The following is a 22159-nucleotide window of genomic DNA, read 5'->3' as shown; positions in this document are numbered from 1 at the left end:
ACTTAGCAAAGGGACTCTTTAATGTGACTGTTCGACATTAGCTCTGATGTTGCTGGTATTCGTGTGCACATTTAAAGGCGGTACTGGAAGTCTGGGCCAAAGCTTTATCCTCCCCACCCCGCTCCTTTTGGTCTCAGCTCCAGGATTTCGGTGATGCCTTCAAGAACATGCTGGGATGATGCCATCCCCACCTGCCTCCTTGGGGAGCATTTCCAGCAGCTCAGCAAGAGAGAAAGGCTCGGTGTTCATGAGTTATATCATTCTTTATATCATCGTTAAGAGTAGCAGGTATTGATGTACAATGCATCTGTCATTGTGCTTCCTATGAAAATGTGTGTACATAGTACAGATACCAGAGAGAATTCAACACTTTATACACTTGAAGGCATTCAGAGATCAGTAACAGAAAAAAAAAATGGCACAAGAACAAGGCCTAAATGCTACTAGATGGGTATCTACACTGATATGATGCATATATAGAGAGATATATATATATGTACACATATATATATAGTCATATATATTATATATAAGAAATATAAAATGCAGATGACATAATAGAAACAAACAAAAAAGTATATGCTTCAACAGGTGAGCGTCAAGGTCAAATCCCAGCCCCATCTTTAAAAGCTTTAATGGGAAAGAGAAGGAAAGAAAATAAATAAATGAAACGCAATGAAACATTAGGAAAAATCCATAAGAAAATTTATGGATGTGGCCGACCCGTCATCTTTGGGCGATCGCTGGATACAAAGGACTGACCCCCAGTTCCTAATTTTGGTCAGGAAGCAAATAATAATAATGACAATAATAAAAACAAATCTGCGGTTTCGAAATAATAATTACTAAAAAGACTTATTGCAAAAGCTCTTAAAGATAAGTAGCACTTCAGCCCTGGGAGGGCTCTTGCTTGATGTGTGGGGCCTGGGGGCTGGCAGGGGCTGGGGGAGGCCAATTTCCACCGACCCGAGAGCGAAATGGCGGTGCGCTTGCGGGCCCGGGGAGCAGAGACTCGGCTGGACGGCCGGACCCCGGCTGCCAGGGCAGGTCTCCGCGTGCCGGCAAGAGGGCAGGGACGCGAGGAGCGGCAGCGGTCCCGGGGCAGCGAGCCAGCAGATGCCCCGAAGATGCCCAGGGCTCGCGGTGTCCGGGGGCGGCTGCTGTCCCGGGGGGGTGGGGGGGTTCAGCGGGGTGGGAGCCTGCGGTCCCGTGGACCCCGAGCACCCTGTGCCATGGGGTATCCCTCAATTTATGAACCCTTTTGGTGTTGGGGCTCCTATGCCTGCCTGGCCAAAGCGGTGCCAAGGGGCTGTCCCTTGTTGATGCCCCTGGCCGAGCCGGGCCGGTGGCTGCGGCCGAAATGGGGGGGGGGGGGCCAGGAGTTTTCCTTCCGTCTTTCTCCCCGAGGATGGCTGTTTTCGGGGGCCGCACGGGGTAGCCCCAGGTTCCTTGGGGACAGGAGGGAATGCAGGGCAGGGCGGTACTGGCCAGGCTGCGGGGAGCCCAGGAGAGACGGGCAAGGAGACTACGCTGTCGCCCGACCCGACGCGGCCGAGGGAGAGTGCCCGGGCGGCGGGGTCTTCAGTGCTGAGGAGGCACCCCCCCGGCCGAGTCCCCTCTGGTGCTCGCGGCCGGCCAGCGAGCTCGGTGGCCGGGCACCGCCGTCCCTGGGGCAGGGTGCCGAGGAAGACGTTTTGGAGAGGTGGAGGTGCCCCATCTTCATGTGCATGGAGTGGCCGGGAGTGGTCAGGCGAGGGTGGGCTGCGGGCCACCACGGTCCCAGGGGACAGCGAGGCTCTCCTGGGACTGCCGAACCCGCCGCCGTGCCCGCTGGCCATGCCATGGGGCTCCTCGATGATCCCTCCTGCTGGGCACGGGGGTCCCAGCAAGCGCCGGCCGAGGCGTTGGAGCAGGATGGGCATGGAGACGATGGACGGACAGACGGACAGGGCTGTGGATGGAGACTCTGCGGCCAAACGGCTGCTTCTTCTTGGCTTCTGGGTTTCTAGTTAAAAAGGCTGAGGGGAGCCGAGGGGAGGAGACGGGGCAGGCCCGTGCCCCAGCCCGCTGTGCGTGTCGCTCCCCGCACCGCGAGGATGGCCGGGCTGGAGCGTCCTCAAGTCTCTGAACTAGCGGGGCAGGCGCGGAGCAGCTGCCGCGGGGGCTGCGCGCCGGGTTCGAGCATGACCCGACCCGACCGCCTGCCCCGAAATCCGAGGCCGTCGCTCTTGTCTGTGTCCCACCATGGTGAGGAGCAAGGTCCCCTAGATGTGTCTCTCCGCTGGCGCTCGCAGGGGAGAAGGGCAGCTCTCCGGAGGGCTTTGGTAGCTCAGGTTGTACATCCAGATGTCGGTTAGCAGGTGAAGTCCTCAAAGGTGCCCCGGGCCGGGTGGTGAGGTAGGATGTTGGCTGCGTACGTCATGCCTGCTGGGTGGCCCCGTATGCTTTCACAGGGATTCTGTGGGGCAGAGGATGGACAGGACACTGGGGACACTGGTTTCACCCAGACCCCCGCGGAGAGCGAGCCCTGTCTCCCCACAGCATCTCTGCCTGGTGCCTCCGCTCCTTTCCCAAGCGCTCCCCAAAACCGTGACGCCCCCCCCCTCCACGACACATCTGGGGCAGCCTCTGAGCTGCACGAGGGAACCAGCAGCTCCCACGGCATGCCCGGCACTTACATGGCGTTTCACATCATCCATGCTGAGCGCGACACCCTTGTCCGTGTTGTTCCTCTTATGGTTCTTGCGGCACTTGCCCCGCCGGCACAGCCGGTGCTTTATCACCTGCGAAAGCCAGATTTCAGTACCGTGGGGGCTCATGGGTGGCTTTTCCCCGTGTTCCACATGAGCGTTTTGGTGCTCCAGGATAACCTGGACCTCCTGGCAGCCGTGGGACGGCAGAGACACTCACCTCGTAGGCGTAGTCGAACAGCTCCAGTACTGTGAGGATACTGGCCCCAATGAACAGCCCCATCTGCCCTCCAATGTCACCTGCAGAGGAGAGGGAAGTCATCAGGGTGCTGCGAGTCTGGCGTCCGGTGGCAGAGGGAGCAGAGAAAGGGCAGAACTCATCACTGCTGTGCCTGGCCATGGCAGCAAGGTGCCCCGCTCTGCATCCATGCTGTCGGCACATCCCAATGCCTCGGGAACAGGGCCATGGTGCACGGGGCAAACGTGAGACCACCTTGTTGGAGGATGCTGGCTGGGTGCTGCCGCAGGGCCCCCGGCACAGCCGCCAACACTCACCCAGCAAGCCAGCCACCTCGTACGCCTTCTTCTGCTCGATGGTCTCATAGTTCAGGGCTTCAAAGAAGATATCCAGCACCAGGATGTTCTCCCTGCGCAGGATATAAGTGACGTCAGGCTGAGATTTGGGAGGGAGGGACAAGATGCCGCCCCATCGCCGTGGCCGCCGCACATTACCCGATGTACTGCTCTGACTTGTTGTACTTCTTGGCCAGGTACTTGGCGGAGGCCTTGCTGGGGATCTTCACCATGGAGAGCTCTTTGCCATAGCGGGTCACGTTGCAGGGCATCTCGCAGACGCAGTACTCGTTGTCCTTCTCCACCAGGAAATCTGGGCAGGGAGAGAGGGAGATGGAGAGATGGAGAAATCCAACACGCGCAGCTCGGTCCCACAGGGCTGGGCAGCCTCACCTAAGGCCGGATCCGCGCACTCCTTGTACTGCTCCGGGGTGCAGTAAGGGGCATCGCCTGGAGGAGAGAGAAAGCAGGTTTTCCCAGTGGGATCGCGTCGGTGGGCTCAGCCGGGCGGGGGCCGGACCCTGGCATACACGGGGCTCACCTGGCATGTGCACCATGCGGCAGTTGCAGTTCTCCACCAGGTAACGGGTCTCGCAGTCGATGCGGCAAGCGGTGATGCTATAGGTATCGTAAAACTCCGAGTCGCCCGCCACGGCCTTGCAGTCACCCCAGGGAGGCGGCAGGTAGATGAGCTGGGAAGGGGCAGAAGCCAGGAGTGAGGAGAGAAGCCCATCGGCCCCCCCGCATGGCGGGGGGACAAACACCCTTGCTGCATCGGTCCCCAGGGCCGGGTCCCCCTCCCCATCCGACATGGGGGCAGGGGATGGGGGCACAGGGAGGAGGCTCAGCATCCCGCAGCAGGTCTAGCCCACAGCACAGGGTGGAAAGGAGCATCCCAGACCCCCCCCAGTCCCTACCCGCTGCTCCTGGCAGGACACGAAGGTCTGGAAGCCGGGAGCCACCCCGAAGCCCAGCTGGTCGATCAGTGGGGGCTCGTCCTGGCTGTGGATCTGCACCTTGATCCCGGCTTCGAACGAGGTCTCATCTGTGGCAGAGAGAAGCGGGGTGATCATCGTGCTGTACCTCGCTCTGCAGGGCTGCACCGAGCCCTGCTGCAAGAGGGACCAAAACTTCTCCTGTCTCCCATCCTTCCCCTGGGCTAATCCATTCGTTCACGTGTCCATCCATCTGTCCATCTGTTTGCTACACCGTGTCATTGTCCCCTCCGCCTCTGACCCTCCTGCTCCAGCACCCGGGGAGAGCAGCAGGGAAAGTGTTTGCCTCTATTTATAAACAAGTGATGGCTGCTTGTCTAAACCGATGGAGAGTTGCCATGGCGAAGAGCATAGACAAGGAGAAAAAAGGAAAGAAAAGGACCCGAAGTGATGAGAAATGGAAGGAGGGAAGAAGAGGGAGCCTGAGGGATGTGGACCTGTGGGGTGGGGAGCTGGAAAGGGGCTGGGAAGGACCCCGGGACCGAGCAGACCTACTGGCAGAGCTGCTGGGGCAGTGGTTTACCTGTTTCCCCCCACACTGGCAGGTACTCATCCTGCTGAATGTCCAGCATGATCTCCAGGCCATTGCCGGTGCCCCCCTTCATGGTGATGAGCCGGGGCTTCCCGTCCTGCCCCGCGTTGAAGGTGTAGCACTTCCCATAGCGGGTGAAGACCTGCAGGAGAAGACATGGGGCTGAGGCTGGGACCCTTCTGCTGGCACCAAACTGCTGCCAGCACCACAGCATGGAGCCAGGAGGGCATCACCAGCCCCGAAACACAGTTGTCCCCAGCCTGGGGGTACGATCCGACCCAGGCTCCTGCCTTACGGGGTGCCTCTCACCGTTGGAACTGCCTCTCTTTGCCTCGGTAGAGGAGGAGACGGTCTCCACCAAGGCACAGGGATGGCATGGACTCGGAGGAGCCGCTTTGCAGATTTACAGCACGCCAACCCCACAGACCCCCCACGGCAGTCCCAGCTCCCTGAGACGGTGGCACTTGGCCCTACGCCTGCACCAGCGCCTCTTCCAAGCCCTCCTCCATCCCTGCAGAGGACGGGGCTGGATGGGATCCTGAACCCCCCCCTCCCCGGTCCCTCCTCGGCTCTTCCAGCTAACGCCTCTGGCAGCTGGCATGTCTCCATGCCACTAAGCTGCTGCCAGACCGGGCAAGGGGAACATGAGGTCCGTGCCCGCATGGTGCCCCACGGGCAGCGGTGATGCCAGGACGGAGGTACCAGGCACCTCCTCCGCAAGCGCAGCCCTGGGGCTGCTCTCCGTATCCCACCAGCGGGTCTCCGCAACCGGTGCCGTCCCCAACTCCAGCAAAATGCCCATGTTCCGGCAGACGGGACTGAAATATCAGCCTGTCCCTGAGTGATACCCTCCGTGCCTGATCCGACACGATGCCGGCCGGAGCTGCTCCCCGTGCCTGGCCGTCTTGGGGCTACTCACCGCCGCGAAGTCGCCGGGGCCACACTGCTCGCCCCGGTAGCTGCAGCTCAGCAGCATGTCCTCCAGCTGGTGACAAGTACGGTTAAAAAAACCGTACAAATTTAGGGGCTCGTCCTCATCCCCGGGGCTGGGCTGGGCCGGGGCAAAGCCCAGCTCCATCCCGGGCTCGTAGTCGACCAGGGGGGCCAGGTAGAGCAGGTCCTCGTGGCTGAGCTGTGAGACCCGCACACGGTTGATGTTGCAGAAGGTGACGGCAGGAAAGGTCATCTCGGGGCTGTCCTCCTCGCTGAGCAGCGTGACGTGGTGGTACTCCAGGTAATAGACGATGCGGTCGGCCACCTGGTAGAGGAAGACGGAGAGGGAGAGGAGGAAGGCCAGTGCCCAGAGCGCCTGCCGAGCGCCCAGGCTGCCCTCCACGAAGATGTGGCTCAGCCCGTGCAGCGTGCAGCTGCTGGCAAAGGCCACAAAGTCCGTGGCTGCCCCTGCGTCCTCCTCCTCCTCTTCATCCTCCTCCTGCCCATACAGGAACTCGTCTGCTCCATCCTCTCCCTTCCCGGCGGCTGCAGCATCTCTTGGTGCCTCCTCGCTGGAGAAGGAGATGGTGCAGAATATCTGGAGAGGCATTGTCCAGTGTGGGGGTCCCAGCTCCGGCGTGGGGGTCCTGGCCCCTGCCCTGCCACAGCCTGGGGATCTTCAATGGTGGGTCGGTTCCTCGGGATGTAGGTGAGAGGGGCTGGGGGAGAGCAGGGAAGGAGGAAGGGGCAAGTTCAGAGAAGAGAAATGGAGAAGGGAAAAGGAGCGAGAGGCGAGCGGGAGTGAGGGAGAGGAGCAGAGGGATGCTCAGAGGGGACGGAGAGAGGAGGGTATATCAGGAGCAGGGAGGAGGAGAGGAGGAGCGAGGGGCGGTTCTGCAGGCTCCCCAGGTCTCCCGGGATCAGCTGGCTGTGGCTGGCAGGACGGAGCAGACATCGCCAGCTCCAGAAGCACTGACGCATTGGGAGCTCCCGGTGCTGCCCGGGGGTCCTGAGGGGCTACCAGGTCCAGCCGACGCGGGTGTGCACACAGACACCCGGCGTGCTGCGTACCCACACCGCATCCTCCATCCTCACTGCGGGGCAGCACGGTCCTGGCAGCCCGACCAGCTGCTCCAGCCAGGGCCTCCCCGCCGGTTACCAGGCTGTTTCCAGAGCCACCATATGCTGGGCTCTCTGGGCTCTTCATCAGGGCAGCTGGAGCCAGAGGTTTTCCCAAAATCCCCGTGACACTGTCCTACTGCAGCGCCCACCCCGACGGTGCCAGCGAGGGCAGAAGGATGCTGTGGTGTCCCCAAGCTCTCACGGTGCTCATCCTGCCCAGGCAGCACCCGTCCTGTGCCGCGGGGCAGTGGCATGTGCACGGGAGAATCCGGCGAAGGTGATGTCCTGAGCAGTGCGGGATCCATCCTCCTCCAAGCCAGGGCTGGATTGGGCAGGATTTGGGCGCTGCCATACTTCAGGTGACGACTCCTTCTGCAGAGCCCAGCCAGTGCGTGGCGTGCCACCTCCTGCTTCGGATCCCTGTGGGGCACAGGGAGCTACCGCTTCCCCCGGTGTCTAGGCTTCGTGCCGCTGAGCCGGCTGGGGCTGGGGGTCCCGGGGATGCAGCCCTGATGCAGGATGGTGGGATGGAGCCAGCGGCCAGGCTGGCTGCCGGGAGCAAAGGCGTCTCCTTCCTGCAGCCCTGCAGCCCTGCAGCAGCACAGCCCCTTCCTGCGGTTTGTTTTTTTTCCTGCACTCAGCACTTCATAAAAGCATCCGATGCGACCACAAAGCAATCTCCAGCCCCATCCCAGCACCACAGCCGCCATCGCTGGCCCAAGGGGAAGGGGAGTATCTAAATACGCAGCACTTTGGTGCGCAAGAGCTGGACAGGAGCTTTTGACTGATGCCTGGGTACGATGAGCATGCCCCAGCACGCCAGTTGGGCTGCTGTTGCCTCCTTCTCCTCATGCACTGAAGGGTCACCGGTCCCTGAGCCCATCCTGGCTCATGGACACGGACACCACCAAACCGGGCAAACAAATGCAACCAGGTAACTTGTACAAATCCGATCTGATACCAGTGCAAATTTATCTGCTCTTCCCGAGCAAGTGACGCCGGTGTAATGGGCAGGGTGTGCACTGGGGATCCCTGCCAGGGCAGGTTCAGCCGAGATGATGACCGATGATGTGACAGCAGGTTGTCCCTTGAGGGGCTGTCCTGGGGCTCCCCAAGCTCAATATTCCCAATAGGACCTTTGTGTAAGAAGGACGCTGGCAGTTGCCACGAAGCTGGGAGAAAGGGTGAGTGACCTTGGGGCCGAGTGCCAGAGCCACGGGATGAAATTTCATAAAGCCGAGAGCAAGGTTGCACCTTTTGGGAGCAACCCAGAGAGCCTGAGCTGGAAACCCATCCTGGGAAATGGGACCAGGGAGATGGATTGGGTGGCTGGGAGCCACCATGCCGTGGGGACCAGGTCACATCCCAGCCCTTCGCCTTTGACAGAGACGAGCTGCAGCTGCACCGTGGGCAGGGCTGGGCTATAAAAGCATCAGGGCTTGAACTGGAGGGGGTTTGGGGGCACTGGGCTGCCTCGGCCCTGTGGGAATGAGCTGGGCTCATCACACAAAGACCGGCACTGGAGCTGAGCAGATCTGAGCTCGGGATGGGATTTCTGGTATTCCCCAGCTCTGGGACAGGGAGTTTCTGTGCAATGTCTGTAGGAGGGGAGGGAGAGGAGAAGGAGGAAAATGGAAGAGAAGCCTGGAGGAGTTTGTTTAGCCCTGGCAGGGCACTGACAGGTGAGCGGTGCTGCCTGTGGGGACAATCCCTGACAGCGTGAGCAAGGGGCTGATCTGATCCCATGGCATGGGGAGGTTTAATGTGTCTTCTTGGGAGCAATTGCAGCAGGGAGAGGGAGATGCTGTAATGAAAACACTCCATCATCAGCTGGGGCCATTAACCTGCCTCACTCGGCTTAAACAGCCTGCGGAGAGTGCCAGGGCCAGTTCCCAGCAGCTGTGTGGGACACCGAGGATGAGCGCTGCCCTGGCTCCGGTTACCACCGCCTGTCCCAGAGCTGACATGTGAGCTGGGATGAAGGTGACCGGGGTCGGTTGCAGTCAGGAGCACAGTGGCACAAGCACTCAGGGGAGCGTGTCCTGACTCCACGACTGGGGACAAACTGTGGCCGTGTCCCCATGCTGTAGGCAGAGGGGTGCCGTCCCGGTTTGTGCAAGTTTGGAGATGCTAGAGGAGTCCTTGGGCTTGTTCCAACTCCTCCCTCACCAGGAGTTATTTTTACCCTCTCTCAGGTAAAGCTTTGGCGGGGGAGAGGGATGGGGGATGCTATAATTAGCCGTGACATCAGCCCCTGTGGCGGCGCGTGCTGGGATGATGCCACGACACCCCGACCCACCGCTGGGGACCAGGGATGCTCGATGCCCTCCTCCCTGCCGCAGCAAGGGATGCGGGATGGTGGAAGGAGCCTGGTTTTTTCCTGGCTCTGGCATAGTGTTTGGCCACTGTCCCGGGGTGGTTCGGCTCCGCTCGCTGCTTTGCAGCTCGTCACGGGCCTGGGAATGGAGGTTCCCTGGAGCGGGGGAGCACGGAGGCGGCGGGGGAGAAGCGGGAGGGGGATTTGACGGCAGCAACAGCACATTTCACAGCCTGTCACGCTTTAATGGCAGAGGAGATCAAAGCTGGGATGGAGTTATTCATAGAGATAAACCAATCCCCGAGGAGGCGAGGAGAAAACAACATTGCAAGCTCTGTTATCCCAGGCCTGCAAGCGGCAGCCCAGCCCCGGGGAGGCTGTCGCAGAAAGCGCCCCGGGAGCTGGACCCGCTCGGTTTTGTAACGGGGCACGGCTTGTCCCTGCCAAGGACTGGCTGAGCTGGGGCCGAGCTGCCTGCATCATCCCTTGGGATGCCTGGAGGTTGGAGCTTGACTGGTGGGAAGGGATGAGGTGGGGTGCAACCCCACAGCAGCCAGGAGCAGGATTTGGGGGATGGATATTTGATGAGGCAGATGGGCACCCTGTAGCTGGGCTGTCCTGCTCCCGTGACACAGCCAGCTGCATTGCATTGGAGGGGGGAAAAAAAAAATAAAAATCAGGTTTGCAATGTGCCTTGGCCCATGAATGTGCTTTGCAGCTCCCAGAGCTGCCAAGATGTTGGTGGTGGCACCCGCAGTGCCTCCATAGCCGCTCTGGGCAGGGTGAGCCACTTTGGGACAGCTCTGGGGCTGCGGATCCCCTCCCCGACCCTGGCGAGAGGCAGACTCGGAGCAGCCAAGCAAGGTGGGATTGCCCGGGCAGCCGGGATCTCTGCCGGGACTAATCCTGCCACCCCTTATCAGATGCTGCCACCTTGTCTCCGCTCGCTCCGCCAGCCAAGCCGGGCGCAGCTTGTGTTATCCGGCCCTTTATCCCCCAGATTAGATGCTTCACAGTGGATTAGTATGTCACATTCTAATGCAGAAAAATTGATGATTAAAAAGGAGTTTTTCCTCTGTATTATTCCCCACCTCCGCCCCCTCTCCACCCCATCCCCGCGGGCCCAGGCAGCCCAGCCCCGGCCGTGGGCACTGGTGATGCCGCAGCACTGGGTGATGCGGGAGCCCCGTCCCTGGCTCTCACGGGGGACAGAAACCCAAAAGTCCCTTTTTGAGACTGTGTAGGCAGGGCTGGGGCGCTCGGTCCCGGCTGCTTTTGGTGGCAGGGGTTGGGTGCTCCAGGTCCCTGTGCCATCCTGCCCCAGGTTATCGGCTGCAGACCCAGCATCTGCAGCACAGGACTTTAATAAAAAGCACATTATGGTGAGTAATGCGCTAAGTGGACTTCATTACGGACCCGGGGCCTCCCTGGCTCCCGTTGTTCCATATGATTTCCTATCAGATGAGCCTTATCTCCTCTCCAAATGCTTCCATTTAAACTCCATTAATCTTTCAAAGCTTCCCTGGGCCAGTGCTGCCGAGCACTTCCCAGCCAGCCCAGTCGGGTGCTGGTGCTGGTGCCCCGGGCGCAGAGGCCACCCGCAGCCCCACTGGCTCGGGGTCTTCGGGGGGGGGGGGGGGGGGGGGGGCTCGGCCGGGACCCCCTGCAGCTCCACGGGCGGTCGAGCGTGTATCTGTGGCTGGGCCCTTTGCCGTGCATCTGCTGCGACGGCTCCCACGGCCACCTTATCCTTCTTGCCGGGGATCTATTTACGCTCCTATAATTGAAATAGTTTGTAATGCTGAGAGTTTTCCGGGTGATTTACCCGTTGGTGGCTTCCCTTTGTGCCGTGGAGGGGTCACTGGGACTGTGCCGGCTCCTGCCCTGCCGGGATGCGGAGGATGCTGCTGAGGTAGGTGCTGCTAATTCCCAGGCGGCTGGGATTATTCTGCGTGGACACTTATTCCAAAGCTTTTCCGTGTTTCCTCCTGATCACAAATTACCCATAAGCAGGTTGCAATTTTTTCCGACATCCTTCACAATTGCTTAGACAGTTCGTGCAAGCAGATTCAAGCCGACGGTTTTATTGGTGGGGGGAAAAAAAAAATTGTATTCCTATCTGGTTTTCTTGCTGTGTTCGCTCGCTCTGGCTCTGCACGCATCACGGTTTTCAAATCTAATCTAATCCAAGCAGGGTGGTTACGCAGCCCTGGTGTGCGGCTGCTCTGGATGGGTCTTCCTGTTGCTTTACTGGGCCATGAGGCTGCTGGGGGAGCAAGGAGCAGGGGGCTTAAAATCCCTGATAAAGTGGAGGGTGAGTGGGAAGGACCCTGCCCCAGGGCTGTCCCATGCTCCATCTGTGTCCTTACTGTAAAAGCCTGCATACGAATGCACCAAATCCTCCATACAGAGGAAAAAAAAAAATCCAGAAAAATAAATAAAAGGTTATAATATCCAAGTGTCAAGGCCTGTATAAATAAATAAGAGCCTGAGATGGTTAGGAGCTTCTTGAGTCATGGTTGTTGCAGGAATTGCAGAGATGCCTGCTGCTTAGAGAACCCTGGCTCCGGCCAAACTCTCTGCAGGCGATAAAACAAAGGAGTCTATAAAAAGCCAGATAAATTAAAACTGAGGCAAAAGGCCACGAGACAGTTAATTTCCCAGATCTCCCCGTGGAGATCTCTGCCTCCTGTGTGGCCCTGCATGCTCGGGGGACCTGCCCCGCTCCTCCCCAGCTTCTCCCCACTTGATATCGGGGGGGAGAGAGGGGAAAATGGCACTAGGAGGTTTCCTGGGCAGATTCTTTGAAATACCCAGTTGGCAAAGGTGCCACGTACCTCGCTGCCACTCAGCCTGGGTCTTGGATAAAGACCAAAGGGAGATTAAGGGGGAACAGTTTGGAAAAATACGATATGCTGGTGGTGGTCCAGGCTGCGTTTCCAGCCCGCGGCTTCCTTGGGGGCCAGCGTCCGTGGGGCACGCGTGCCCAAGGTACCCCGTCCCCAGCCATGACATTCTTGCCTCCGTTGCGGCCGGATAGCACTCGAAAGCCTCCTCAGCTCTTCCAGCAGCCACAGATGCCATTAAAGCTTATTATTAATAATTAATAATTCATTCGTTAATGATTCTTTATGTGCCAAAGGCATTGCAAGAGGAGCGGGAATGCCCTGAGGTGCATCTGCGCTGCTCCAAGCTCTTGGCACGACACCTCCGGGTGCGCGTGGTGCGTCTGGGTGTGCAAAGTGCTCCCGGGTGTGCGTGACACCTCCGGGCGTGCAAAGTGTTTTGGGTGAGCGTGACACCTCTGGGTGTGCCCAGCACTCCTGTGCGGGGTCTGCTGGGGCTCTGGGTATGGCTGTGTGTGCTGCTGGGGCTGGACGTTGCCCCTGGGCAGGTCCAGGGACTAAATGACCCCTGGCTGGGCCTGATCCTGATCCTGCGTGTCCTCCTATCTCCTTTCCTAATCGCCTGCCAGGGTGGGGAGGAGTGATGTTGTTCAGTTGCTTGGAGGTTTGAGACGCTAAATGATTTACCTACTCTGTTGCAGAGCTCCTAATGAAGCGGCCATGGGGCAGAGGCACACGTCTGCCTCCCACCATGCTGTGCCCAGCGCCGATGTCCTCGTCTGCTTGTTCCTGACCCTCTTCTGTGCTGGCTCAGCTGAGATCATGGTGGGTTCGGTGGCACTGTTCCCATGCAACAGTGCCAGGGTCACACCGTGGCGTTGCTGTCCTGCTGCAGATCGAGTGTGAAATGCAACTGGCTTTGAACAAGAGCTGCCGTCTCCACGTTGGCATCAGCGTGGGGTAAGCAAAGATCCAAGTAGCCGAGGGATCCCCAATCCTCCTGTCTGCACCCCGCAGTTGGCCGTGTCTGGAAAAACCTTGGATGAAGCTGGGAAAAGGAGGCAGCCGAGGAGCAGCGCTCGCTAGCGTCTCTGCTCCACGCCCGAGGGCTAAACTGCTCACGGCTGCTTTCTGGATGATTTGCTTTCAGCAAAATACCATGATACTCGAAAGTCTCCGAGCTGTCGATGAGCTGACGGAGTCAGGGCGCTCCCGACCCACTGTGGTTCCTGGGAGAGCCGACTCACCATCAGCAAATGGCTGCGGTCCCGTTCGCGGCTGCGGTCCTGTGCGTGGTTGCTCCTCTGCTCCATCACCTCCAATTACTTTGCACCAGGCAGCCCGTGTCCCACCGGGTTTGCTTCGTTTGTCTGGAAAATGATGCAACCTCTGGGGTCAAACAATGCTGCTGTTCAACAGCAAAGAGAAGCCCATGTGGAGTGTGAGCCCGGCCGGGAGTTTCCAGATGATACAGCTGGGGATGGCGTGGCCCGGCCTCGGGGACAATCACCGGGATGCCGGAGGTGAATCACCCCTCGGAAATAACAGATACACGCGAGCAGTTTCAAAAGCTTATAAGTTATTTAGGAGCCCATGTACCGCTTTAAAAAGTGATTTACATAAATCACTTGAATGTCTTACAGAATTTGTAAAAGTGCCGGCTCTGTTGGCTCCCCAAACCAGGAGGACGACACTACTTTGGGGCCAGTGGCTGACCCTGCCGCCCACGTGTGGTCCCCAAGTTGTTTTTCCAGAGCCAGATGGGCCCATGTGGTTTGTTTATTAACTGTCTAAAGCTCCAGGAAATATCTGGGTATCAGTAATTCCCGCGCCCGGTCTCTCCAGCTGTGTTGGAGATGCTTTTCACTCCAGCTCTATGATTATCCACTAACACTGCACCGCAGGGGAGCTCCGCTCACTGCGGGGCTCCCGGGCTTGTGACTGCCACAGCTCCACGCGAGGCCGTGGGGTGCTGTGGGCCGGACGCCTGGGTCCCCTGGTGGGTGCTGGGGTGTGGGTCCCGTGGGGCTGAGGGTCAAGGTAAAACAGGGAGACCAGCAGTAGCCCCTGGCTGAATACCCCAAGACCAGCAACCTGAGCGTGCCCCATTGTACCCATCCCTCCGAGCTCCCATGGGTGCTGGAGGGCACCCTGGAACCCACCAACTGGGCAGGTTTGAATGACGTGAGGGTTTTTGGGGGGGAGAAGAAAAAGCTACGGTGTTCCTGGGGCGGCAGGAGCTGACCCCCAGCCAATGCACGCTGGCTGGAGCAAGGTGGGCTGTGAGCAGGGAGCTCAGCGGGGTGCAGAGAGGCTTTGGGGGTGCAGAGGGGCATGCATTGGGGTTTAGCAGCGCGCAGAGGGCCACAGCAGGATCTGGTGGTGTCCACTGGGGTTCACCAAGGTGCAGTGGGGTTCAGAAGGGCAGTGGGGAGTCTCGGCAGGGTGCCATGAGGCACGGCAAGATGCCACTGGATCTCTTTTCCATCACAGCAGCTCCTGCATTGCTCTGGAGATGGGAGGAAGGAGGAGAGGAGGAGTGTGGTCGGGGTTTACTGGGACTGCTCCAGACCTTTCCTGCTCCCTCCCTTGCTCTTCCTCTGTGCACTCGGTATTTCTAGGGCAGAGGATGCAGAATCCAATGCAAAAGGCAGCGGCATGATCTCCATGTCAAACTCAATTCTCCCTAGTGCCAGCTCAGCCCCGGAGCCTCATGGAAATGGTCCAGAGGTCTTAATCTTCTGCAGTTTATCAAGGATGTCCCGTGTGCTCTGCCCCAGGGCTCCCAGCTCCCATGCCAGGCTCAGCCGCTGTGCCCTGAAGCAGGACAGTGACGAGGATTTGGGAACGTGGCTCTCCCCCGGGATGGGCTCACGGGGTGTGAGAAGAAAAAGCTGCAAATGCACATTACACTGCGCCAGGCATGGCTGCTCACATCACCCCTGGCTGCACCGACCCCCAAAAAGGGGCTTCACGAGCATGGGGCACCATCCCGAGGTTTAGTGCTGGTTTTACGTGGGGCAGCCCCAATTCCTGTGCCACAGGCCATGCTGAGGCGTGGAGAGGAAGCTTATCCTCTGGGTTTCGCCTTTTTTCCTGGGATGGAAAGAAAATTACTGGGGTTTAGAGCCCAGAGAGAGGAATCCTGGGCCTTTCCCTTGCTGGGCAAGGAGCAGATCCACGGGGGATGAGCAGAGTTCCAGGGGCCCTTTGCCGGTACGACGAGGGAGAGGAAACGCAAGCTGGGAGCTGGCGGGGCCACGCATTCCCGCGGAGGAGCGAGGGCTTGAACTTATAAATAATGAAGTAGCAAGCGTGAAACATTGATCTCTGCTGCTAATGAACACGTCAGGGAGCACAGTCCTGAAACGGAGGCGACGGTGAGGGCAATTCCCCCTTCCCCGCAAAGGGGAACTGGGCAGCTACCCCCTGCCCAGCCCATGCGTAGCCCGGTGAGCGCAAGGCTCTGGGCACAGCCTCGGTGACAGGGACATCCTCAGCCCATGTTCCTCAGGGCCGTGCCCTGAGAGGGGTCAGGACTTGTCCCTCAGCCTTGTGTTTGCCCCTCTGGGCTTTAAGGCTGTGCCAAGATTTTGGGGCTCGGGAGAGGAGACGGCTGCACCTCCCTGTGTTTCCTCCTTCCCATCCTGGACCGCTGCAGGGGGGGGGAGATTTGGTGGATGCTGGACACCTCCGTGGTGCTGGAGGGGCTGTGAAGAGCCAGGGCAGAGCTGGGATGGGCCAATAGTTTCCCCCTGGGTCTTCTTAGAGGGTTCAGTCCCCTGTATGGGATTAGTCCAAGCTTGGTCAGCTCCACCTCTGTCCCTGGAGCATCCCTGCATCCTGCACACGGCTGCTACTGGGGAGCACCCAGCCCCTGTGGTTCACTGGCTAGGGTGGGTGGAGATGGAGGGGGGTGTACAATGCCAGGGACCCCCTGATGTGGCCTGGAGATAACACAGGATGAAAGAGGAGGTGGGAAAAGCCCGAATAATCCCAGGATGGGCTTCCCCATGGCATCTGGCACGAGTCCTGTGTACCAGGGGATCCTGTCCTGGCTGCAGGGTGATGCTGTGCACTGGGCGGGGGTGCTGAGACCAAGCCCACAGCCCCCGTGGGACACTGCTGGGTGGGTGCATCACTGGGGGGGCCACACGGGCAGTGGGGGAAGGCCCTGGGCTGCTGTGGCTGCCACCCCCCCCCCCCCCCCCAGTGATGCTCTCCTGCTGTCCGGCAGTGCGAGGGGGCACATGGGCAGGACACAACTCCTGCCACCTTATTGTCACCCCCCCATATTTCAGCCACGGCAGCCCCTCATCTGCATTCGCCACATCTCCCCCCGAGCCCTCCCTTCTGCCGGGGACAGATAACGCGGCAGCCGCGGCGTGCCGGGGCCGCGGTGCTGGCGGCAGAGCCGAGGCTCTTCCCGTCGCCTCCTGCGCCGGCCAGCATCAGCATGCAGCCAGCATCGCCCGGGTGGCCGCTTGTTCCCCCCAGCTGATCCCATCAGCCCCCCCCCCCCCAGTTCTCCCCACTGGCCATGGCACTGAAGTTAAATGGCTGCAAAGGGGACAGGCGCAGGGAGAGGACCGACATGCATCCCTGCCTGCATGCAGACAGCATTTCCCCCCCCCAGCCTGTGTGGTCTGGGCAGCCCAAAAATCCTCCCTGGCAAGGTCCCTCTCCGGACACAGCACCTCCCCTATATCAGGGAGAGGAGAGGGGCAGCGCTGGCCGCAAAAGCACCCGCTCGGGGCATCCCACTAGCCTGGACGGTGCAAGGGGCTTCCTGAAATGCAGAAGTGAACGCAGCTCCTGCACGGGACGGTGGGACACCCATCAGGGCGGCACAGACTGGGGGGATGCTGGTGCATCACCGGGTGCTGGTCCCTGGCACCCATGAGCCTTCACCGGTGCCAGCAGGCCCAGAGCAACACCGAGCCTGGCTCAGCCTGGGCGGACACGGTCCGAGCTCGGAGGAGGGAGCAGCGAGGAGGCAGGAATTAACCTGTCAGACCAACCTGTCTAAAAGCTTCGGTGAGCTTCGGGACCCCCGGGCAGGTAGGGGGCAAAGGGTTCCTAAATAGCTCAGCGAGACAGGGAGGCTGCCGGGACCCCGCGCGCAGGCAGCACCATCCCCATCCCCGCCACGCACAGCCCTGCCTGTGCGAGGCTGCAAGGGGAATCCAAAGAGCAACATAAACGTAGCACAGAGCCAGCTTTTTCTAAACAAATCCATTAAATCATCCCAACCTGCTTGCAAGGAATAATCCAGGCAGGAATAACAAACCAGCCGCGAGTCTATTTTGCTTTTGCCGGTTGGAGGGGTTGCAGAAAGCAGGGTATTTGGACCCCAACAGATGAAAGTAGGGAGCCGGGATGAGGGTCCCTGAGGATGCTTCGGAACAGAAAACACGACTGTGCACCGGGAAGAGCCCAGCGTCGAAACCGGCCGGTGGCCACACGCAGGCTGGGACCTGGCCCCACTCGCTAGCCCCACTGGAGAGGATCCAGCCCCCTCCGGGCTGCAACTTGCCTCCATTTAACAAATAAAACGCCTGATGGTTGACAACAGAGAACTGCTCTATGTAAAGAGCCCATCAAGGGAATTTAATGCAGATGATTAAAATCACCCGAATTGTGCTGGGACCTGGGCAGCAGCTCCGTGGACGCCCAGCCGGTGCCTTGGCGTGCTCGGCAGCTTCGTCCTCGCTCGGCGTGGGACGCGAGTGGGACATCCCTTGGCTGGGGATGAGAATGGGGACCCCGAAAAGCGCAGAGCTGCATGCTCAACGCTGGAGCCAGCTCAGGAACAGCCACCCTGGCTGCCGAATTTATTAGGCAGCACCCGAATAGCCGGCACTGTTTAATTCCCAGCTGGATGGGGGAGAGGCAGCCGCAGGGGGATAAAGGCTTTATTGTGCGCTGGATCCGTGCACCAGTGCGACACGCAACCTCCGTGGTGGGGCACAACGCCGTGCCGTACCACCAGGACCTGCTTTCCTAAAGGGATTGCGGGGGTCCCTCAGGTCCCTGCTGGCCATCGCCGCGGCTCTCCCTGCTTTTCCACTGGTGCCTCCTCACCGCGCAGCAGTTTCCAGCGTGAAGGTTTCCAGCCCCGCATGCACCACCCTGCTTTGCAGAGCCCAAGTGATCCCAGGAAACTTTGCCCACCCGGGAGCACCCTGTGCAGCAGCACTGAGCGGCACGTGCTCCTGGGGGGCACCTGGACCTCTAAAACCCAGCGGCATTCCCTGGCATCCCCTTAACGAAGATCCTGCCGGTCCTTTCCAAGCTGAAAGGAGGCAGGAGCGGTTACAGGCGGACAAACACCCTCCTTGCATGGGGGAAACACGGCATTGGGCCGGGGCCGCGGGGGCACTCACCACTTTGAAGTCTTCAGGGGTGCATTGCTCCCCGCGGAAGAAGCAGGACAGCAGCATCTCCCGTATGTCGTGGCCAGCCCGGTCATAAAACTCCAGCATGTTGAAAGGTTTGGGCTTGAAGTTTCGGAAGTTCGCCTTGTCCTGTAGGATTTCCAGCTGCTTCTCGTCAGCGGTCTGGGTGTCTGGGATCTCGTATCTTAGGGGAAAGAGCAGGCAGAAACTCAGGTTTGACCACGGCAGCTGTTCCCGCTGGCAAAAGCCATTTGGGCCTCACACGAGCTACTTCTACCCTGACCCTGGCATGGGCTCAGCAAAGCCTCAGGTACTTTGCACGTGGCATTTTCAGAGCATTCAACAGCACAAAGTGGCCCAGAGGCACATGAGAGACAGCAGGAGGATGGGCGAGAAAGAGAAGCTGGGCAGCGGCAGCGGCCACGTACCAAACCCATCCCACTTGCCCCAGAGCTGGTCCCGCAGCACCGGCGCTGGTTGATGTCAGCCCAGCTGCCTGCCCTGTGCCTTTGGTGGCATCGCGACTGCAGGCGATGGCCTCGCCGGGATGTGGGCTGAGTGTGCTGGGTCTCAGCCCCAGCTCTCGTGGCTGCGAACCTCTCCCCGGGGCACAAGTCAGGGCAGCGGTGAAGCCTTTTGGCAAACGGCATGGGCAGGTAGTGCGCCTCGCTGCCGGCACCAGGCTGAGGGCAGTGGCTTGGCAGCACCAAGGAGCCGCTGCAGCCGTGGGGACGGGTTGGGGAGGGCAGGCGAGGGGCTTCCCCGTGAATCCTGCCACCGCAGAGTCCCACGGCCCAAGGAATGGCACCGACCTCCGGTCCTGGTGCGTGGGTGATGCTCAGCGGCTTCACCTGCTGGCATCCCTGGCCTCGCTGCATGTGTCAGGCACCCAGGACATGATGCTGGAGCCATGCGTGCTGGATCCACCCTGCAGGCATCCCAGGGTGGCCCTGGCCTTGCTGTATGTGCCGCACACCGGGGATGGGAGCCGTGTGTGCCAGATCCATCCAGGGCAGCCCAGCGTGGGAGCTGTGCACCCAGGAGCAGCAGCAGGACCTGGCAGCTCTTGGCTGCCGGTGTTGCCGCACAGTGGCCACATCCAGCTGCAGGGCTGAACTAACTCAGGATCTGCTTCCGCACGGAGACTAAGGAGATGCCCTCCACGCCAGTCACGGAGCGCACCTCTCCAGCACTCGCTGCCCCACGCGGTGGGGCGGGCTGGGACCACGCACGGTGGCCTGCCCCGGCACACAGAGACGTCACCCGGGACCACCTCAAAGCACCGGCACCCACCTGTTATTGAGCAGGGCAAGGAGCTCGCCGGCGTGGTACAGGTCGTTCTTGGTCACCCGGCTGAAACGAAACTCATTGAGGTTGCAGAAGGTGACGGCGGGGAAGGTGAGCCTGGTGGCCGCCACCTCGTCCAGCTTGGTGACGTGGGGGTAGAGAAAGTAGTACTGGATGCGGTTGGTGCAGACGAGGGCGAGCAGCGCCAGCGAGCCCAGGAAGCACAGCGCCCAGACCACGCGCTTCAGCGACAGCCGCTCGTACGAGAAGATGTGCGAGAGCCCGTGGAGGGTGGAGCTGCTGGCGAAGGCCTGGATGCTCACCGGCTGCCCGCTGTCCACCTCCTCCTCGTCCACCTTCAGGTCCATCATGGTCCGTGCCGGCACCCTGGCGTGGCCACTCTGCCAAGAAGGGAGCCCGTGGGTGCTCGGTGCCGTGGAGACCTCGTGGGTGCTGCTGCTGCCCAGCCCGCGGCATCCCGGCACGGGGATGCCGGGGATGTACCCGGCAGCCCTCACACGGGGCAGATGCTTTGCTGCGCCCTGCTCTTCCCCCCAAGCCTATATATATACACACACATACATGTATATATATATATTTTTTTTTTTTTTTTTTTTTTGGGTGCAGCCTCTTGCATTTCTTCCCCTCCCACCTCCTCCCTGCCCTCCCCATCCTATGGCAGGACTGGGGTGCTGTGCCCTCCCCCCCCTCCCCCCCCCAGCACCCACCCCTCCCCTCCCACCTGCTCCCCCCTTCTCCCTGGTCCCCCTCCGCCTCCCCCAAATGGCACCAGCGCATCGACAAATAGATGAAGGAATCGAGGATGCAAACCTGGAATCGGGGCCAGCGGCCGTGGCCAGAGCTGGGCTCGTTCTGCTCCGCGACGGTGGCTGCCGCTGCTGCGACGTGGGTGCCGGGGCTGGGACGAGCCTCCCTCCACCTCTTGCCGCTGGGTGGGAAGACGGGAGCGGGAGAAGCGCAGGGACGGAGGGTGCGAGAGGCACCGAGCCCGGCAGCGGCGGGCGAACCGGAAAAGAAGGGGGGGGGTGGTGGTGGTGGAAATTAAAAATAGCCTCGGTGGTACCTTGGTGCAAGCGTGGGAGTGGGGATGCGCCGGGGCCTCGCTCAACGCCGTGCGGAGGGACCGGAGGCGACCATCGCCGGAGAGGAGGCAGCTGCCGGGTGCGAGGAGAAAAAAGGGGGAGAAGGCAGGCGAGCGGGAGGCTGCTTCGCTGCCAAACACATGGATACCTCCCCCTGTGGCTAGCTGGGAGCTGGTGATTTCTTCAGATGCATAATCCGCATGAAGTCATTGTCTGGGCGCTGGTGGGGCCGGAGGCCGCGGAGGGGTGCCGCAGGCCGGTGGGCAGCGAGGAGAAGGAGGAGGAGAAGAAGGAGGAGGAGGAGGAGGAGGAGGAGGAGGAGGAGGAGGAGGAGGGAGAGGCGGAGGAGCGGGGCGCTCCAGCGATTGCAGGCTGCTGGCAGGGGCTGTTGGTGCTGCTGGCGTGTGCATGTGGGTAATGTGTGTGTGCGTGTGCGTGCGTGTGCCGTTCCCATCCCCCAGCGCCTTCCAGTGATGCTCCGGCTCTTCGCTCCGCCGGAGCCTCCCCCCCGGCTCCCCCCATCCAGCTCTGACCCGGCTCTCCCCTTGCCACGGCCTCCACCGCCCTCGCAGGCTTCACCCACGGGTGGCCCCAGCGCCGGGGCAGGTGCTCAGACACGCTCGGGTTGATCTTTTTTTCGGGAGGACCGAAGACGAGGCGCCTTCTAGCCCTTTCCAGCCGCCTGCTCAGGGTGGCAGCGGGGCGCGGTGGTACCTCGAGCATCTGCCCCGGGTTCGCCGGGCGCAGCCCCGCTCTTTGCTGCCGGCCGGCGTGGTCTTCGGCACGATGCTCGCCACGATTGGGACAGACCCCTCCGAAGGTGCTGGGCTTCTGTCTCCGCCCCGCGCAGGACGTGCTGCCCCTTTCCCAGCTATTCGCCTTCTGGCCATTTACAGAGTCATCAGAAAGGTGGTGTTGTCCCAAGGGTGCTTCCCCGGGGCAGGAGGCACTGGGTGCTGGGTGTTCTGCTCCTCCCCGGGGCAGAGCAAGAGGGTTGCCCAGCGCTGCCCAGCTTCACCTCAGCACCACTGCATCTCCAACCCTGCTTCACCTCCATCTGCTCCCCACGACCGCCGCGGAGAGCGGGGTGCCTCCATCAACCGAGCCAAGATGTGCCCACTGCTCCCAATAAGGCGACTGCAGTCAAATGGAAGAGTGTTTCAATGTCCTTTATAACTCTGATGTTGGAAAGGGACAGCCAGACTCTGGGATCATCCTGACAAGCTGTGTCCCTATCCAAAGGTGCCTTCCCAGGACACTTGTCCCTGCCTGAACTACGGCTAATGGGAGCATGGGCAGTTTGGGGTATAGCAGTGCCAGGCATGCGTACCCTGTCCCCAAATCCCATGTCTTGGACACAATC

The 22159-nt window shown here is 60.5% G+C and overlaps 1 protein-coding gene across 2 annotated transcripts; it reads right to left on the bottom strand.

Moving 5' to 3' along the window:
• Positions 1 to 269: 269 nt before the first annotated feature.
• ASIC1 (acid sensing ion channel subunit 1) lies at positions 270 to 21211 on the bottom strand. Of its 2 annotated transcripts, XM_049819094.1 has the most exons (13): positions 20778 to 21211; positions 20525 to 20642; positions 19700 to 20094; positions 18395 to 18590; positions 4782 to 4932; positions 4181 to 4308; positions 3805 to 3955; positions 3657 to 3713; positions 3423 to 3576; positions 3246 to 3337; positions 2911 to 2990; positions 2679 to 2783; positions 270 to 2458 (listed from the first exon to the last, which is right to left on the bottom strand). In XM_049819094.1, exons 3-13 carry the CDS (start codon positions 20062 to 20064, stop codon positions 2354 to 2356), a joined length of 1584 nt encoding a protein of 527 aa, XP_049675051.1. In that variant the 5' UTR covers positions 20065 to 20094; positions 20525 to 20642; positions 20778 to 21211; the 3' UTR covers positions 270 to 2353. The 2 variants fall into 2 exon arrangements, with proteins under 2 accessions (XP_049675051.1, XP_049675050.1); XM_049819093.1 differs by lacking the exons at positions 18395 to 18590; positions 19700 to 20094; positions 20525 to 20642; positions 20778 to 21211 and adding an exon at positions 5710 to 7064.
• Positions 21212 to 22159: the final 948 nt, after the last annotated feature.

Source organism: Accipiter gentilis, chromosome 16, assembly GCF_929443795.1.
Source record: "Accipiter gentilis chromosome 16, bAccGen1.1, whole genome shotgun sequence".
NCBI lineage: Eukaryota > Metazoa > Chordata > Aves > Accipitriformes > Accipitridae > Astur > Astur gentilis.
This window is presented reverse-complemented; position numbering and strand designations above follow the sequence as displayed.

Bases quoted from the DNA above. Each gene is read 5' to 3' on its own strand.
- ASIC1 (XM_049819093.1), bottom strand. From the start codon at position 6,333: ATGCCTCTCCAGATATTCTGCACCATCTCCTTCTCCAGCGAGGAGGCA. The intron at 4,933-5,709 runs GTGAGTAGCCCC...CTTCTCCTGCAG, and splicing joins GCCCCGGCGACTTCGCGGCG to GTCTTCACCCGCTATGGGAA. The intron at 3,338-3,422 runs GTAATGTGCGGC...TATCCTGCGCAG, and splicing joins AAGTCAGAGCAGTACATCGG to GGAGAACATCCTGGTGCTGG.